Raw genomic sequence first — 20,128 nt, forward strand, 5'->3', positions numbered from 1 at the left:
AGATTCTATTTTTTTAAAATAGTTTTTTACATTTTTTTTAAGGATTTTATTTATTTATTTATTTATTCTTGATAGACATAGAGGAGGGGGTGGGCAGAGACACAGGCAGAGGGAGAAACAGGCTCCATGTCAGGAGCCTGATGCGGGACTGATCCCGGGATTCCAGGATCACGCCCTGGGTCAAAGGTAGGTGCTAAACCGCTGAGCCACCCAGGGATCCCCCTAATATTCTATTTTTAAGTAATCTCTACACCCAACATGAGGCTTGAACTTAAAACTCCAAGATCAAGAGTCGCATGCTCTACTGAGCTAGCCAAGTGCCTCATGATTTTATTTTTCTTAAAGCTATGATGCAAAAAAACAAAAAAAAAACAAAAACAAAAACAAAAAAAAAAGCTATGATGCATGCTGATTTTATAATAGTGTGTGACTAACACAGCCCAAAGATGTGATTTGGAAGACTTACTTCCCTTCGGGATCCCTGGGTGGCGCAGCGGTTTGGCACCTGCCTTTGGCCCAGGGCACGATCCTGGAGACCCGGGATCGAATCCCACATCAGGCTCCCGGTGCATGGAGCCTGCTTCTCCATCTGCCTGTGTTTCTGCCTCTCTCTCTCTCTCTCTGTGACTATCATAAATAAATAAAAAAAAAAAAAAAAAAAAAAAGACTTACTTCCCTTCCCCCAACATTTTATTATGGACATTTTCAAATACAAAAGTTGAAAAGCATTGCCTAGTGAATATCCATATACCCACCACATTATTATTTTGCTCTGAGCTTATCATATACCTTCACATCCCTTATCCAGCCATCATTTCATCTTTCATTTTTGATGCATTTCAAGTTGCAGACATCAGTACACTTCACACCAGACATTTCTTGATGGTGCTTTTCAGCCATACTTTTTCATTTGCTTGGTAACCAAAGCCAAATATTTTTCTCCCATGTTATTATTCAAGCATAGAATTTTGATATTTTGCTCTATTTTTCTAATTTTCTTTAATTTGGTTATTAATTTTCTTTCTGCAGAAAAATGTAATGTTTAGGTCTAGATGAAAAGTGATAGAAATCACCCCTGCAGATGAATTTCAAACAGATTAGAAAAACCCATTTAGACAATTGGTTAAGTATGGAGGAGAAAATATAGCTAGATCCTCATACTTCAGTATATTACAGATGAATTAAAGGGTAAATGTGAATATTTAAAGTTTTAATTAGACCAGAAGGAACTACATATTAACTTTTAACTGATCTCTGAGTGGGGAAAGACTTTTTAAACATAAAAGCTATGGAAGTAAACATGTAGGAAGATCATCATTTGATTTTTCAGCATTAAAATTAAAAACGTCTGCATGTCAGAACACATTCCAACAAAACTAAAAGGCAAACAATAAATGAGAAAATAAGCATGTTTATTTGCAATAAACATGACAGTCACAGTTTACTTTTGCTTTAAAAATCATATTTTCAAAGACTTTGATGAGATAAACTTTATAATATATTATTAGAAGAAAAGAACGGAAAGTAAAATGATATACCATGTTCTAATATGTAAAAAATATGGTATATGTGTATACCTGTATGTATACACACATATATATCCCACACACATAGAAAAAAGACTGGAAAAAAAAAAGACTGGAATAAGACACTATTAACAGTATTATTTCTGTGTGGAGGGGTTACACATGATTTTTGTTTCCCCTGTGTGTCTTTCCAATGTTTTTGGTATCTTTTATAATGATATAATGAATTAAAATGAAATTAGAAATTAATAACTTCTAAATAAAAATTTAGGTAAAAATGAAGTGTCTGTAACAAAGTTAAGTACTAATATTTAATTTAGAACTAGTTTTATATATTTTGTATGATCATTGCTGGTACCATCTACATGAAACAGATAGCTGAGAGCTATGAGGCCCTTTGCAGTGCTGGATGCACTACCGATTCTGGAGGTGGTCACAGTCCGGGGTGGGGTCACATTGGTGCTTTAATGTAGTTTGATAGGTACTACAGGAAGAGTTAATGCATAAGCAGGGGCCTTATGGTCCAAGTAGGGGCTTACCGGACCTTACCTAGTCTAGAAGGTGATACAACCAAGTGGCTGAAGTCTAAAGTGGGGTCTGAAGGAGGAATAGGAGTTTGCAAGGAATGCAAGGAACATGTGACTGGGGAGAGGTAGTTGGGAGGCTCTGTGTTTCAGGAAGAGGAAATAGTGTTTTGTGTGGTCAAGAGGAGAAAATAGCTGTAGAAAAGACCATAATCAGGATGCTGGTTAGGATGCATTTCCATATGTTTATTGGCCATTTCTTTCCACCAAGTTGTCATTTTTAAATTTCAGGCTTCTTTGTTAAAAAATGATGAGACGAAAGCCCTCACTCCAGCATCTTTGCAGAAAGAACTGAACAACTTGTTGAAATTTAATCCTGATTTTGCTGAAGCGGTGAGTCATTTGAGTTGGAAAGCCATGATGAGGCTACTCTTTACATTGAAGAGCCATGCAAATGAGGACTGGCCCATTGGCCCTGTTTCTTGGAAGGAAAGGTTGGCAAGTCAAGAAGCCTCCATAGGGAAGCTTTCCCTCCCAGCCCTCATCCCCAGGCCATTAGAGTTTTCTTCAGTCTATTGCTCTTCTCATTCATGCATCGTTTCTCTGAGGCTCCAAATTTTGGGTAAATGATAGAGTAGACTTTGTTTTTTTCTTCAAGTTTTGGGGCTAAAAATTATTTTCCTTTCTTTCTTTTTTTTTTTTTAAATTCAAATAGTTCCATTCCTTACTGGATTTTTACCCTGAAAACCTTCTCTCTCTCTCTCTCTCTCTCTTTAACTTTCTAGATAGTAGCTGGATTTGACATCTTTATTCTCCTGCAGCAATACATCTGCTTTGCTCGGTAGTAACTGGGATATGCCAGTTGGAGGGAAGTTTAATTCAGTGAATCAAACAAAATGAAACTAGTGTCAAAACCCACGATAATTACCTTAGTAAACTAGTTAGACTCACTGTATTATGACCTGGACATTTACAGAAATTAATTCTATGATTTTTATGTGAATTCAGGAAAAAAAAACCTTTACTTTTGAGCTCACAGTATTCCTTAATACCCAAGCTGGGTGGGTGCCCCCCACCCCCACCCCACCCCATCACCCTTGGGTGCTCATATAACCAATGGCATAGTGTTTGTATATTTAGGATAAAACCCTGACACAAATCCTAATGGGGCTCCCATTTTTCATTTGGGGACTCTTAGGGAGGAAACTTGTTTTATCCTGCTTGTGGGGGAAAGATGATGCTGAACCGTGTTACTGGGGGGCTGGTGGAGGGACCCTGGTGTTTGCAGTCAGGAAGACGCTCTGAGCCCGACCATTTAAAATACATGGATTATTTCTTGTTTCAGCACTATCTCAGCTACTTAAACAACCTTCGAGTTCAAGATGTTTTCAGTTCAACACACAGCCTCCTTCATTATTTCGATCGCCTGATCCTTACCGGGGCCGAAAGCAAAAGTAACGGAGAGGAGGGTTACGGCCGGAGCCTCAGATACGCGGCGCTGAACCTGGCGGCCCTGCACTGCCGCTTCGGTCACTAGTGAGTCCGTAGGTCTGTCCCCGCTGAACCTAAGAGTGACTCTCAGGCGTTAACTGGGATGTATATGTTAAGTGCTGTTTTATTAAAAAGAGAGAGAAAGGAAGGGAGGGAGGGAGAAAGAGAAAGAAAGAGAAAAAAGAAGGAAAGAGAGAGACCTTCTGACCTGGGCTTGTCCGTAACTTGTGAAGAGGGAAGCTTTCCCTGGACAGGAGTTTCCACTTCTGCTTCAGCAGTCTGCCCCCTAGTGTCCCTGTGGAGCATGACTCTCGAATTGCATGACCTCTGTCATTACTTCTAAGAACAACAGGCGTTGAATTAAAAGGAAATTAGGTCATTAGGCCAGAGGTTCCCAAAAGGATTTTTCGGAGGTAATAATGGGGATACTAAAGCTATTTACAGTGTTTCAAAAAGCCAAAAGGAAGTGGTAGTGGACTGGATGAAACACTGTACAGTTTACTAAGCCGAACGTTTGTGCTTTTGTTTTGTTTTTTTTTTTTTTTTTTAAATTTTTTATTTATTTATGATAGTCACACAGAGAGAGAGAGAGAGAGAGAGAGGCAGAGACATAGGCAGAGGGAGAAGCAGGCTCCATGCACCGGGAGCCCGACGTGGGATTCGATCCCGGGTCTCCAGGATCGCGCCTTGGGCCAAAGGCAGGCGCCAAACCGCTGCGCCACCCAGGGATCCCACGTTTGTGCTTTTGGATGAAATTCAGGCAGCCCAGTGGGGTGACATTGGCTTATGCCATTGCTAAGATATGCTTACGATTTTGATGAATACGACTAGGAAAATTGCCCAATTATTATTCAGTAAATAGAGTTATGTGGATAAAAACTTAAAACACGGAAGCTATTTTGGAAACAATGAGATAATGTAACTAATTTTGAAAAAGTAGAGAATTATTAATTGAAAGAGTCAATAAAGCCCCCTGTGGCTTTATCCTCTTTGAGAGAAATGTGGTCTCTGCTACAGGTATTTTGAATAGAAACTATTGGGTGTATTAATGGAAATATAGCATCCAAAGTTCAATTGAGACTTCGGCAACCCTTGATGTATGGGTTAGCTTATCAATTTCTGATTGTCACATTTAAAAGGAACATAGGCTGGAATTTGTGTGGGGGACAGTCTCCTTGTAGGTGTTCAAAGCCATGTCATATAAACTGTGGGAGAAGGGCACATGGGTGCCTTAGTGGTTGAGCGTCTGCCTTTGGCTCAGGACTTGATCCTGGAGTCCCGGGATCGAGTGCTACATTGGGCTCCCTGCAGGGAGTCTGCTTCTCCCTTTGCCTATGTCTCTGCCTCTCTCTGCATGTCTCTCTCTGTCTCTCATGAATAAATAAATAAAATCTTTAAAACAAACAAAAAATTAATAAATATTATTTTTTAAAAAAAAGGAGATCCCTGGGTGGCTCAGCGGTTTAGCGCCTGCCTTCAGCCCAGGGCGTGATCCTAGAGTTCCGGGATCGAGTCCCGTGTTGGGCTCCCTGCATGGGGCCTGCTTCTCCCTCTGCTTGTGTCTCTGCCTCTCTCTCTCTCTCTCTCTCTGTTTCTCATGAATAAATAAATAATAAATATTATAAAAAACAAACAAAAAACTGTGGGAGGATATGAGAATGGTGGGCCCGGAGAGAAAATGATTTAGCCAAGCATGTGTTTGGCATCTTTGTGTCGTGAAAGGCCATGTGAAGACAGTGTAGATGACTCAGGGTATGATTCCTGGAGAACTAGAACTGGGAAGTGCAAGGGAAGGGCCATGCTTTGCCCATGGTAAGGAAGGTGGTCCCACATGGAACCTCTGTGGAAGTGTCAAGGTCTCAAGCCTAGACCAGGTGTGTCTGTAAGGGAATTCAAGCAACAGATTGATAGTGGGACTCAGAAAGATTCAAATCTGCTCCAAACTCCATGATTTTATGAGATGCTGTGTTATCTTTTGATCATCAACTTCTTTTTGTCTGCCCAGCTGTCACAACCTCTTAATCAGGACCTTTCATTTTTTATGTTCTCCTAATAGCAACATGATTTTATTTTTTAAGATTTTATTTATTTATTCATGAGAGACAGAAAGAGAGAGGCAGAGACATAGGCAGAGGGAGAAGTAGACTCCCTGCGGGGAGCCTGATGTGGGACTCGATCCCAGGACCCCGGGATCATGACCTGAGCTAAAGGCAGAGTCTCAACCACTGAGCTACTACCCAAGTGCCCCAATAGCAACATCATTTGTAGTGTTTACCACTGACTGATTTCTCTGTTCAAAACAGCTTCTGCTAGGGTTTGGAAATTTGTATCCTGCCTTCTGGATACAAGTAATCTGTTGATGTATAGAATTTATATATTTACATTAGGAGAGGTGGCTAACTGCATCAAATTAATTGCTAATTAATTTACTCAAGTCCATGCATCATTGTTTCTAGTCTTGGAGTTGTGAGCCTGTATAAATATTTGTCCCTTAGCTTATAGGATTGTGAGGATTTTTTGAAAATTGGTATACTTGTTTATTGAGCATCTGCTGTGTAACAGGCATTGTGTTAGGTGTTGAGGGTACAGCAGTGTAAAAGGAGGGGAAAAACCCCCTGTTCTCATGGAGTTTATGGTTGGGGAGATAAAGAATAAACAACATTACACATAATACCTAAAGGTGATAGATGAGGATAGAGGTTAGAGAGTGCTGTTGTTTTCATAAGGGATATTCCTCCAGATATATGCACAGATCACTCCTTCAATTTGGAAGTGTCTGTTTAAATAATAAGGTAGCAGGTCAACCCTCCTAACCTCTGTTAACTTAATATTTGAATAGAGATTTAAAGTGGTCTTTAATCTACCTGAGAGCTACCATTGGGTAGATCTAACTTTTCTTCCTACCTGGGAAAAGTAATCTCTCTTTAGTTTTAGCATATTATCTATACAGTTCTCCCCAAAATCTTTTTTTAAAAAAAACTTAACATTACTTATTTGGTCTTCAGATATTCAAAAAAGTTAAATTAACTGATATTTATTGAGGGTCTGTGTGTGATGATATGCTTTCTGCCCTCCAGTAGCTTATGTCCTATTGCATCTCAGCTTTGAAAGGAATTTAAAAGAAATGTAAAATAGATAAAAATGTATCAGGTCTCTTTATTTAAATAAGTGGTTATTGAGGACAATTCAGCTCTCCCCAATTAAAATGGATTATGTGAAGCTAATGCTAATTTTAAAGAAAATTCCTTATGTAAATTTTTCTTAAATAAGTGATACCCGTTGAATTTCTGATTTGATTTTCTGTAACTCTGCACTTACAGAAATTCTTTTCTGTGACTTGCCACCAGGAAACCCAAAATTTAAGAGCTTGCCCTCTGTAGGTTTGTAAATGAGTTGAAGAAATAAAATTAACACAGATTAAGTAAGTAAAAGGTGATACACAGTAGTATTTAATTAAGCACTGCAAGGTGGATTACAGATAGCATTCCTGTGAGTGTTTCCAGAGGTGGGAGCTCAGTGGGGCCAAGGATAGTTGGCTGAATTTCCATAGAACTTGAGATTAGGGAGACATCCCAGATGGAGGGGAACCATGTCAGCAGAAAAAAAAAAAAAAATCTCTGAAGTGATTATTCTTAAACTACTCTAACTAGTTTTGAAAAAATACAGAAGTATCAAATGCCTTTGTAAAAGAAAAAAAATTCACATAATGGGCAAGGGAATACAGTGAAAAGTGAGATATTGTATCCTATCCTCACCTCTCCTCCCAGGGGGGACAACTAAAGTAAAAATCTTAGGAGTGGAGATCAAGAAAAGCCATTCCTTCTTGCCCTTTATAGTAGAAATCCATCTGAGAAAGGACATGTTCTGTGTCATTTATGTTAATATTTCTTGCTCCTGGGAGAGGGAAGTGCCCCTGATGAAAAAAGCTCATTGTTGACAACTTCTAACCCAGAGGCCTACTGGAATGAATTACTGTACAGATGCCTTCCTGTTACATTGCTTGGAGATGTTTGTGATTGTTAATGAGTTATTAATGTTCAGTCTGCTTCTAGTCAGCAGGCAGAGCTTGCCCTGCAGGAGGCGATTAGGATTGCTCAGGAGTCCAACGATCATGTGTGTCTCCAGCATTGCTTGGTGAGCCACCCTCTCCTGTCTTGGGAGTTCTGCCCATGTGGTTGAGTTGGCCTTCAAAAGGTTTCATTCGCATTGGTTGTTTTGCAGTTGGAAGGCCATTAGCAGTGAAGGGAAACTAGGTGGTTGTGGGAATCCAGAAAAGGCCAGCCATTGTTATTATCTTTCTTAATCCATGATCTCTGTTTTGCCCTGGAGTGTATTTCTTGTCTACAAATTTTAATCCAAAACTACCACATTAAACATTGGCATTAACAAAAAGGTGTATGCCACACCTTGTACCTGATGAGACATTGTCCTATGAAAGCATAAACACCACACACAAGTAGAACACAGAATTCATTTAACATTTCCTGAGAATCTCAATTTCTCAATTAAAGGCCTTCTGGGAGCTTCCTGGTTTTTTTCTGAAATATTTGCCACTCATTACTGTCAGGTGAAGATCAATGGCTGTTTAGCTCACTCTGACAATTTTAATGTGTTTGGGGTTTTCATTTAGGTTCATACTTGATGAAAGAGTATTTTAGAGGATTTATCTTGTCTATTGTTAAATATTTCTTACAACTATTATGATATTTCAGTAGAACATTAACCGTTATCATCATTGAGATATATTCTGATGATTTCTCTTACCAGAGCTGGCTTTATGTGCTGGGGCAGAAGAGATCCGATAGCTATGTTCTGCTAGAGCACTCTGTGAAGAAGGCAGTACATTTTGGCTTACCGGTAAGACTCACCTTCGTATGAGATTGTTTTACTAAGCCATGTGGTTTTATTCTTGGTAGTTTCCTGACCTTAACTATTAATCACATCACTAAATCCTGTTTGATAGGTTTCTCTCTGCTTCTTTTATCTTTTTTTTTTTTTTTTTAAGATTTTATTTATTTATTCATGAGAGACCACACAGAGAGAGGCAGAGACATAGGCAGAGGGAGAAGCAGGCTCCATTCAGGGAGCCTGACGGGGGTCTCGATCCCAGGTCTCCAGGATCAGGCCCTGGGTTGAAGGCGGCACTAAACTGCTGAGCCACCCAGGCTGCCCTCTGCTCCCTTTATCTTAATAACATCTATAAAAGTTCCATTGATCAATTTGTTGAGATCTTTGTTTAGTGTATTGATCAACATTGACTTCCACACATTTATGTAGAAAAATTTCAGGAAAGACTTATTTTTAAACCAACAATTGGCAAACTACAGTCCATGGGCCAAGTCTGGCATGCTGTGTGCTTATCAATGGCCCTCAAGCTAAGAATGGGTTTTACATTTTTAAATAGTTGGAGGGGAAAAAACAACAAAGACTATGTGACAGAGACCAAATGTGGCCTGCAAAACCTAAATTATTTACTACGGTGGCCCTTTATAGAACCAGTTTGCTGATCTTTGTTTTAAAAGTCAACAAAGGGGCAGCCCTGGTGGCTCAGCTGTTTAGCGCCACCTTCATTCCAGGGCGCGATCCTGGAGACCTGGGATTGAGTCCCACCTTGGACTCCCCTGCATGGAGCCTGCTCCTCCCTCTGTCTGCATCTCTGTCTCTCTCTCTGTGTGTGTCTCATGAATGAATGAATGAATGAATGAATGAATGAATGAATAAATATAAAAGTCAACAAAGCCAGGAACCAGTAAACAGGCACATTTGTCCTTTCTTATTTTAAGTGCAGGGAAGGACCTGAATTCTAGTCTGTGGTGACAAATCCTGAGGGGCAGTGAAAGGGCTTAGTCTTCACATGTGTAGTAGTAAAGACTGTCAGAATCTAGATTACTTTCGCTCACAGAACCTTAACCTGTCTTGAAAGCATCTGCTGAAAACTGCACCATGGCAGTGGGACTGTTTAAGCATTCTGTCTCATAAAGTTTGCAGCATGGTCCAGGAAAACTGAAAGTAACATGCATAATAACTTATTGTATATGCTTTTTAAAAATAGAAGGGGTGCCTGAATGGCTCAGTCAGTTTAGCATCTGATTCTTGATCTCAGGTCAGGTCTTGATCTCAGGGTTGTGAATTTAAGCCCCATGTTGAGCTTCAGGCTGGGTGGGGAGCCTACTTAAAAAAAAATTGAGGTTGACACATTGACACATGGTATATACTTCTTAAATCTGTAAATTGTCCTTTGACTCATTTTGGAGAAAGAACACTTACATGTATGGAATTGATTATCATGACAAAAATAAGTTGTCCCTTATAATAAATGATAGATTTCGTAAATACAATTTTTATTTTGGATTTAAGCTGACTTTTTTTTAAAGATTTATTTATTTATTTTAGTGGGGGGAGAGGCAGAGGGAGAGGGAGAGAAAAAAAAAATCCTCCAGCAGACTCCCTGCTGAGTGTGGAGCCTGACCTCAGGCTCAATCTCAGGGTCCTGAGATCACCACCTGAGCTGAAACCAAGGATCAGACATTTAATGGTCTGAGTCACCCTGGTGCCCCTAAGCTGACTTTTTTAAGTTGTGCTTCCACCTTTGAAAATTACATCAGAAGTTAATGAAAAGATAATTATGCTCATAATAGGCATCCTTTAAAAAATCTCCTACTCCAGGGGGGCCTAGCTGGCTCAGTTGGTAGAGCATGCGACTTTTGATCTTGGGGTTGTAAATTAGAGCCCACATTAGGTGTAGCAGATTACTTAAAATTAAAAAAAATAATAATTAAAAAAGGAAACAAAATATCTCCTACTCCATAATGTGCCCAGCACTGTTGACGGGTACTGTTTTGTTTTTATTTATTTATTTGAGTGGGAGGGAGGGTGTACACATATGAGCAGAGGGAGAGGCAGAGGGAGAGGGAGAATAAGACTCCTGGCTGAGCACGGAGCCCAACACAGTGTTCGATCCCAGGATTCTAAGGTCATGACCTGAGCCGAAGTTAGATGCTTAACCAACTCAAGCCACCAGGCACCCCAAAGCAAAGTTTATTGAGCAGTAGTAAAGTAATAGTACAAGGCTCCCAAAGTGGGAGGGAACCTAAGAGGGTTGCTGACAATAATTCTTTATGATAGAGTTGATGCCCATTTTATAGACGAGGAAGTTGAGGCTTGGTTAAGAAGCTAACTGACCCCAAGTCACAGAGTAAGTGACAGAGACAGTGTTTAAGTCCAGGCCCATTATATCAAAGCCCTGGCTCTTCTCAGCATACCGTCTGCCTCTCTTCCACACCCAGTTTTTCAGGAACGCAGTTCATATGGGTCAGGTACTTTCCTTTTAAATAATACTGTTGGTTGGTTTGCATGTGCTAAAATGTGAAATACGGCAAATTTCTGAAGAGTGAAAAATCCCGTCATGTAATCTCTGCTTTGAGTCATGGGTGTGTCTGTCCACTTAGTACCTCGCCTCCCTGGGAATACAGTCCCTAGTTCAGCAGAGGGCTTTTGCTGGGAAGACAGCAAATAAACTGATGGATGCCCTAAAGGACTCTGACCTCCTACACTGGAAACACAGCCTGTCAGAGCTCATCGATATCAGCATTGCACAGAAAACGGCCATCTGGAGACTCTATGGCCGCAGGTGGGTCTTCAAGCAGACTGTCAGGGCTGTAGGGCCATGAATCCTTCTAAAGATGAGCAGAAGCTAGCAAACTGGTTCTGTGAAAGGCCAAACAGACAAGTCATTTTCCCCTTTGATGACAGTTGTACGTACAGGGGATTAAAGAAAATGATCATAGTCTTAAAACACTATGTATTTTGTACAGACTTGGTAAAGTTCTTTCCTGTGCTCATTCTTTTTTACTCCTCCCAGCTGCCCTGTGAGGTAACTAGTAGGTAGGCTCCATTCCAGGATGTGAAAACCCAGGTTCACACATCTAATCTGCCCATGATCACAAATGTCGTTAGCAAGTGACAGAGCCAAGCCTCAAACCCAGCTTCTCTGGCTCTGAGCCCTATGCCACTATGATCTGAGACACCTCTCTTCCCGTCCTCAGGAGGCAAGGGCCACAGTTGCTCAGGTTGAGCTTCCCTGTTAATCAATATGTGTCCTCTGGAGTATTGCCGGCCTCAAGCCTAATTTTCCATTTGGCTTCCTTTAGCTTGGAAGTATACTTCTGAACTAGGTTTTTAATCCTGGAGCCTTGTCAGTACCCTACCTTCTACCTAGACAATCTGCTGTTTCTAGGAATCCAGTAACGAAAGGAAGTGCTTGCCTTACCAGTTGTGTTTTTGTATACTTGAGATAATTTTTTGGCATGATGTGATCTGAGACAGCTGCAAACACTGGCCACTGCTTACATTGCCAGAGCAGCTGGTGCCAGGATGGCATCAGGTCTGAATTTCTCCGTGAAAACTAATTAACACACTGTGACCACAGGGAAATTAGAGGCAGTCAGGGGGTCTGGAGCTTCGAGCTCCCTCCCGCTCGTGCCATAACCACTGCATGTTTCCTTTGGGGCTGCACCCCAAGGGTGCTTTTCTGCTTTCCTTGTGCTGAGGGTGGGACAGCTGACAGTGAGAAGCAGCTGCTCCCGCTAAGCCAGAGCCTGCAGAGGGACTTAATTTCCTTCCATTTCCCCTTAAGATAGTTGTAGGGTGTGGCTGAAGGGCAGCCTGGGTCTCTTGACTGAAGGGAATTCCTGTCCATCTCCTCACCCAGCACCATGGCACTGCAGCAAGCCCAGATGTTGCTGAGCATGAACAGCCTGGAGTCCGTGAATGCGGGTGTGCAGCAGAACAACACAGAGTCGTTTGCCGTCGCCCTCTGCCATCTTGCAGAGCTGCACGCAGAGCAGGTAGGCAGGTAGGTGGGCCTGTGTGCTTCTGGAGCAATGGAGGCTCTGGCATGTCTTGCCTCTGCTGCTTGAGAAAAGCACGGAATAGGACTTGGACAGTCCTTGTTGACTGCAGAGGGTATAAAGGTGAAATCCCATTGATAGAAATGGACTGCGTGTGGGGTCTATAAAGATTGTTGAACTTGGGATCTCTTTGCATTGACAAAGGGAATGAATGAGAGGTCAGCTATTTCCATGTAACACATGGAATAAAAAGGAGCCTTTGAAATTTAAGATATGTTCATAGGAGATGGGAAAGCTACAGCAGTTAAATTTAAGCCTCCAACACAAGTCTGACTGACTCCAAAAAGGAGCAGTGGGAATTGGATGCAACTTGACTTATAGCCCAAGTAATTCTACAAATTATCTTTATAGGAGATTGATCAAAGGATCTCTCATGCTGCTCTGGGCTTTCTCTCTCCTTTGCTCCAAAATGTCTTCTTGCATGGGAAAGAAGTCAAGGAAACCTTTTACCCAAGCCCTCTATCTCACTAAGCACTGCCTTGGCTATAAGTGCATTTCCTTGATCTGTAGCTTTTCTCGACTTCTCTGTGATGTCCATTATTGTTAGGTTGTATCGTAGCATTCAATGTTCCCTAATCTGCAGCCTAAAGATCTTTGGATGGTACCTACCTTTTTCAGAAATCTGTAAATACTTCCCTCTACTAATTGGTATTTTAGCATTTGACAATCCTTTAGGTATCTGTTGTGACAAAGGGGATGAGTGGGCTCTGGCTGATGGGTCCCACATGCACCTCCATCAGCTGCCTTCTTCCTGCACCTGGGAGGCATTGCCCATGTTTCCTGATGTCAGAACGGCAGCCAGCTGCAGCTTCAGCCAGCTTGCTTTCCCCCAGGAATCTGCACATTCATCACTTTTTTTTTCCCATCTTAATGGCACTGGAACCTCTTTAATATCTCTTTTCCTCTCCTGGTACCATGGTTAAGTGGAGCATTTGGTAATGGGTGAGTTATTGACCCTTCAGTTATTGGTGTGAGCCTCGTACGACTTTTCTTCCCCTAACAACTTTATTGAGATAACATTCATATGCTATACTGTTCACTCACTTTAAGTTACCCCATATATATGGCTTTTTTTTTTTTTATGGCTTTTTGAAGTCAGATTCTCCCCACTGACCCCAGCCTTAAAATGCGTAACTTCCTTTTAGTTCTCTTTGAGTTATGTAGGATAGAAATGATTTTGTTTTTTCCTTGCTGGACTGAAAACTTACTTTACAAAAATTTTGGTCTTGGCTTGATACTTAAGCCTTGAAACTTTCTCCAAAGCTAGTTATTAGAGTTCTGTGATTTTTCCTGGGAGATTTTTCCTGTGTTTTGGATCTGTATTAGTATTTCCATCTTCATTTCCCTTAGATCCCTGGGCTTATGTGAAGAAGCTGCTGACCCCATCACGACCTGGTTCCAGTGGCCAGATGTGTTGGGAAGCCTTAGAATTACACTGCTAGACACTAGGCGGTGGCCTCTTTGTTTCAATTTAGTGCCTCCCCCTCTTTCCTCAACTTGCCTTAGCAAGACCTTCCTAGTGCTAGAACATCAGCCAGGTAGCTATACCCATGGGGCTGATGATTGTCACATTTTTAATTGTATAGGTTTGGTAGGCACCTGGGAAATTAAGCTTGGCCAACAGTAGAGAAGGCAGTTTTATCATGCGTCTCCATTTGCTCCTTTATTTCCTTTGTGTGTACTTCAGATTGTGTTCTAGAATTGATCTCCAAATAAACTGGGTGCTGCGCTTTGGCGTGGCAGTGACAGGAGTGTGGGTGGAACCTAAAAAGAAGTTACAAGCTCTGAATTACTGTTTCTGACCTTCCTCCTGCAATCCAGAGGAAGCACTAGGACAGCCAGCCCCCTTTTTCCTTTTTTATAATTCTAGACCATCTGGTATCATTCCTCTCCCGGCCTCAGGAGAGGCAGGTCACAATGGGAATGTTTGTGGGTCTACTGCAGTGTGTCTGTCTACTTGGCCTAAAAGTTTGTTAACCCATCTCAATCCACATCCCCAACTCACTGTGGCAGTCAGAAAAATAATTGGTAAGACTGGCCAGATAAAAATCATAAGAATAAAAAGATGATTGACCTTTTATTGTAATTCAGTGTAATTTCCACTTAATTCACTTCAAATAAAAGTTCACTTGCAGTCTCATTGAACTTCTATATAGACAGAAGGCTTTTCACCTAATCAAAGGATTGGGACAAATTGAAAAGCTTTTGGATAGTCCATAAGAAACATTCTAATGACATAAGGGTATTTAAAAAAAGACACAAACGTGTATTCACATAAAAAACACAAATGAAAAACAAAAAACAAAAAACATAAATGACCAAAAAACATGAAAAATTTTCAGTCTAGTCATTAAAGAAATTAAAATTGATACAGTAAAATACTAGTTTTGCCAGTCAAATAGGCAATCCTTAAATACTGTGGTAGGAGAAAGGCACAGAGTGCTGGTATGAAAGTTTGCGGCACATTTCCAGAGGGTAGTTTAGTAACGTGTATCAGAGGGCTTAGAAGTGCCTGCCATCTGACCAGCCAGTTCTACCTCAAAGGTCTTATGCTGAGGAAATGATTTGAAAAGTGGACAATTATGCAAAGGTGTATGCACCAAGATACTGTAGCATTCTTAAAATGGATGAAATTAGAAACAACCAAACTATCCCAAATTAGGTTATTTTGATGTGTCATAGTTTATTTACTTAATAAAATACTATGATATAGCTTTGTATTTGTGAACACTGAAAAGATTGATTCAAAAAATATTTGAGTGCCTCCCATGTAGTAAACACTGTTATAGGCAATTTACAGAAAAAGTGTGTATAGTGTGTATACCAGTTTTTAGAATACATGCATGTTTTTATTTATGTGCATAAGAGAAGTTTATTTTTATTTTTTAAAGACTTTGTTTATGTACTCACGAGAGACACAGAGAGAGGCAGAGACACAGGCAGAGGGAGAAGCAGGCTCCCTGCAGGGAGTCCAATGCAGGACTTAATTCCAGGACCCTGGGATCACGACTTGAGCCAAAGGCAGACAGACGCTCAACTACTGAGCCACACTTCTGCATAAGAGAAGTTTAGAAGGATATGTGCCTAAACATTCCTGTGATTATCTTTGGTGAGATTGAAATTTGTCTTTTTCTTATCATTTTAATTAATTAATCAACTTATTTATAAGATTTTATTTATTTATTCATGAGAGACACAGAAAGAGAGGCAGAGACACAGGCAGAGGGAGGAGAAGCAGGCTCCACACAAGGAGCCTGATGCGAGACTCGATCCCAGGACTCCGGGATCAGGCCCTGAACCAATGGCAGATGCTCAACTGCTGAGCCACCTGGGCATCCCTATCGTTTATATTTATTTTGTAAGCTTTTTCCTAGAGTGAACATGCATTACATGCATATGTAATTTAAAAAAATTTTTTTTTAATTTTTATTTATTTATGATAGTCACAGAGAGAGAGAGAGAGAGGCAGAGACATAGGCAGAGGGAGAAGCAGGCTCCATGCACCGGGAGCCCGACGTGGGATTCGATCCCGGGTCTCCAGGATCGCGCCCTGGGCCAAAGGCAGACGCTAAACCGCTGCGCCACCCAGGGATCCCTTAAATTTTTTTTTTAATGAACAAATGAAATATACTAGAACCTTCAAAAATATGACCTCTTGATGTAGGACAGCCTGTGCCTTGTGTCTTCTAGGGTGCAGCACCATGAATAAGGTGAATCATAGTGACATCCTATGAGTGGTGTGGCAGGTGTGATTTCAACATAGGTGTGCTCATCAAATCATGTGTTTCTGCTTAGGGTTGTTTTGCTGCAGCTTCGGAAGTGTTAAAGCACTTGAAGGAACGATTCCCGCCTAATAGTCAGCATGCCCAGGTAATCTGCCTTTGCATGTATTGGATTTATTTCCGAAGAGACCATGTCTACTGTATTGTTGTCAAAGCGGAGTATTTTAGGGTCTCCCCTCAGTTTCTTGTGTCTGGGTTCCTTTCGGTGTCATCTGTGCATTGAAGTGTATATAGGTACGTACCAAACTCTACACTCTGTTCAAAAGGGCAGAGAAATAAGATTTATTTATTTTTTTATTATTATTTTTTAAAAGATTTTATTTATTTATTCACGAGAGACACAGGCAGAGGGAAGAGCAGGCTTCCTGCAAGGAGCCCGATATGGGACTCGATCCTGGATCACGGGATCTTGCCCTGAGCCAAAAAAGACGCTCAACCACTGAGCCACCCAGGTGTCCCAGAGAAATGATTTAAAGATTTATTTAGGGAGCTTTTTTTCTTCCTGTCCTCATGGTTTTAAATTAGGATTCCTTATATCTCTAGCTGTATGGATCATCCGCGTCCATGGCGCGGTCTTAGGTCTTAGTTTGGTGTTTTCTCTTACTTGGCAACTCCAGTCTTTTCATCTCAGAATTAAATGACCTATGGGAAGATGTTGTCCCCAGAAGGAATTAATTTTATAAAGCACTCCCAAGCCCTCTGTTCCTTTTTGCACTGATGACTGTCTCTAATGGGGCCGAAAAAGCTATTACACGGACCTCTTCTTCCTGCCTTTACCAAGTTTAGTCTTCATTGGATTAGAGAATTTGAAATCCTAAGAGACCATGGCCTGGCAATCTCCTCCTGCTGGCCCCTGAGGCTGCTTCTCCCATAGGTTGTTGGCTCCACTGCACTGGGTATGGTGTGGATGCCCATCTGCATGTGAAGTGTGCTGGGGTCTCATTGCTGCTTTCATCAGGCTGAGATCTGAATGCAAAGTGCCTAGCTGTGAAGATGGTATGCAAACAAAATAGAAGATAGCACCTAAGAATGATGCAGAAGGAAAGAGTTAAGTGTAGTTCTGTAGCAGTGCTAATGCAATGGAACAGTTTGGTTTATAGACCTAGCTGTTAAAAAAAAAAAGGCAATTTAATTCACAGTTCATAGAAAAAACATATATGGCCAATAGCTATATAGCAAGATGCTCAGCCTGACTGGCAATTAGGAAAATAAAGGTGAAAGCAATAATAAGCTCTTTCATTAGCTATAAGATTGGCTAAAGGTCAAATACCCAACAGCACCAAGTGTTGGTGAGGATGAGGAGCGACAAGTAATGTCATATGCTACTGGAGGGGGGGGTGTATAAATTGGTGTGACCTGTTTGGAGAACAAATGGGCACTGTATTAAAATGAAGGTGCATATGTCCTACAGCCGCATTTCCACTGCTTGCTGTAGACTTGAGATAACTCTTGCACCAGGAGAGATGTTTGAGAATGTTAATTGCAGCATTGTTCAGAAAAGTGAAAAATTGGTCCTACCTAAATACTCATCAACATAAGAATAGATAAGTTGTCCCATATTTATGTAATTGAAAACTATTCATGGGTGAAAAGGAAGAACTAGAGCTACTTGTATTAATATGTAGAAGTCCCAGAAAAATAATGTTGAGCTTAAAAGCAAGTTTTCAAAAGATACATACAGTATAATAGTTTTTACTTTATACAAAATTTAAAAACATACAAGAGAACTTTCTGGGCTCAGATCAGAACTCATTTGTGGTTATGTGGCTAAATGCACCAAGAAGGTTGGAATCATCTGTAAATACCTGACCTGTTATGGTGCCTCCCTCAGGAAAATGGTGAAGAAGACTGAAATAGGCCAGCACACCAACCACTCTTGCTCCTTCTGTGGCAAAACCAAGATGAAAAGATGAGCTGTGGGGATCTGACACTGAGGTTCCTGTGTGAAAACTGCAGGGGGGTGGGGAACTGACCTGGACCTACAGTACCACTTCTGCCTTCACAGGAACATCTGAAGAAACAAAGTCAAAGACTAGATAGAAGCTCTACCTTTTGAAACATTGCTAGCCTTAAAAGAGTTAATTTATGTAACAAAATTACTTTGGGTTGTTGTAAATTTATAAATGTTCCAATTTGCAGTGCATTGATTTCACTTTCTGAAAAGACTTGGAAATTAAAAATCCTTCTAATTTTTATTGGGTAAAAACATACAAGATCATACTATATATTGTTTAAGGGTAAGAATATATGCTATAAAAGTATAAAAACATGAATGGGAATGATAAACATCAAATCAGGTGCTTACTTTGGACAGAGAAAGATAGGAATGGAATTTGCAAAGAACTTCAGTAGTATGTGATAGTATCTGAGCAAATAAAGCAAAATTGTGATTTGACAAAGTTGATGATTGGTACACATGTGTTATTTTAGTCTCAGTGCTTTTTCACAACCTTCAAATATTTATAAAAAACATTTTTAAATCTCAAGAAAATGTGTATTAATTGTTGTAAGGATATTTGCTAAGCAAGCCGGAATATTTTTGTATCTCTGTTGAATGATAAGGTGAACCCTTGACATTTTGTTCTTTTCTTTTCTTTTCCTATTAGCTGTGGATGCTATGTGATCAAAAAATACAGTTTGACAGAGCAATGAATGATGGCAAATACCATTTGGCTGATTCACTTGTTACAGGAATCACAGCTCTTAATAGTATAGAGGGTGTATACAGGTAAGAGACTTCAAGAACTGCAACCCCAGGATGCAGTAATTCTAAAATTGCTTTATTCTCATTTGTTTAATTAAAGTTAATTTATTAACTTTAGCTTAGGAAAAAACTTTTTCCCCTATTTATTACCTATTTATTCCAGGAAATTAGGAAATACAGATAAGTAGAATGGACAAAATAAGTATTACCCAGAGATAATCACTAACATTCTGATATTGATAATTCCAGACTTTTTTGTTCTTGTGTGTGTGTGTGTGGGGGGGTATATATACACATGTGCTTACACACACACACACACACACACACACACTTCTTTTTTAACAAAAATTCTATCAGGATAAGTTCTTCCCTATGGGAGGTTCACAGTCTAATTGAGGAAATAGAAACTCTAACGCTGAGAGTGACTTTACTTGTAAAACACCAGCATAACCATTTGTGTTTATTTTGTTTCTTTGTCAGGAAGGCAATTGTACTACAAGCTCAGAACCAAATGTCAGAGGCACACAAACTTTTACAAAAATTGTTGGTTCATTGTCAGAAAATCAGGAATACGGAAATGGTGATCAGGTGAGGAAGGTTCCCCGAGCATCTCCTGCAGGTGGTCCTTTGTGCTGGATGTTCTCATCCCATGTCTTCCTCTTTGTGGGCAGTGTCCTGCTGTCTGTGGCAGAGCTATACTGGCGATCTTCCTCCCCAACCATCGCGCTGCCTGTGCTCCTGCAGGCTCTGGCCCTCTCCAAGGAGTACCGATTACAGTACTTGGCCTCAGAAACAGTGCTGAACTTGGCTTTCGCTCAGGTAAGCTGATCTCTGTTTTTATAGCACATATTTGTGAGTCTGTTATTGGTGAGTCTGTTACTACTTTGGGGTTTGGAAAAGGATGATGATGAGCTTTGACTTCTTAATGTTGAAGTCTGGGAATGTAGTCTCATGGTCAAGCCCTCCCTGGAAGTCTGAAGTTGTGAACTCCATGACAAGTTGACACCTCCCAGTAGCACTAGCTGTACTGAGCTGTGTATTTAATAAAGGGGGTGCGCTTCTTCATTGAGAACACTTGTGTCACATTAATGATTTAGCTGGCCCAGAGCTGTGCTTGATTAATAAGGGGATAAATAAAGAGATGAGGAAGTTGTATGTTTATTGAAAGATTTTGGAAATTGTGTTTTATGTG

The 20,128-nt window shown here is 40.5% G+C and overlaps 1 protein-coding gene across 4 annotated transcripts in view; it reads left to right on the forward strand.

The window, feature by feature from the left end:
* ANAPC5 (anaphase promoting complex subunit 5) overlaps window positions 1-20,128 on the forward strand; it is a 44,078-nt gene that overhangs the window by 15,705 nt on the left and 8,245 nt on the right. For all 4 annotated transcript variants that reach the window (XR_007406180.1, XM_025473869.3, XM_049101830.1 and 1 more), the window contains 10 exons: window positions 2,342-2,443; window positions 3,396-3,586; window positions 7,594-7,675; window positions 8,309-8,398; window positions 10,990-11,171; window positions 12,252-12,387; window positions 16,246-16,320; window positions 18,839-18,960; window positions 19,417-19,524; window positions 19,608-19,755. Coding sequence is in view for 3 of the 4 variants with exons in the window: in XM_025473869.3 (XP_025329654.1) it covers window positions 2,342-2,443; window positions 3,396-3,586; window positions 7,594-7,675; window positions 8,309-8,398; window positions 10,990-11,171; window positions 12,252-12,387; window positions 16,246-16,320; window positions 18,839-18,960; window positions 19,417-19,524; window positions 19,608-19,755 (1,236 nt within the window). In the remaining variant the exon portion in view is untranslated. The remainder of the gene's footprint in view (window positions 1-2,341; window positions 2,444-3,395; window positions 3,587-7,593; window positions 7,676-8,308; window positions 8,399-10,989; window positions 11,172-12,251; window positions 12,388-16,245; window positions 16,321-18,838; window positions 18,961-19,416; window positions 19,525-19,607; window positions 19,756-20,128) is intronic.

The sequence above is a fragment of the Canis lupus genome, chromosome 26 (genome assembly GCF_003254725.2).
Source record: "Canis lupus dingo isolate Sandy chromosome 26, ASM325472v2, whole genome shotgun sequence".
Classification (NCBI taxonomy): domain Eukaryota; kingdom Metazoa; phylum Chordata; class Mammalia; order Carnivora; family Canidae; genus Canis; species Canis lupus.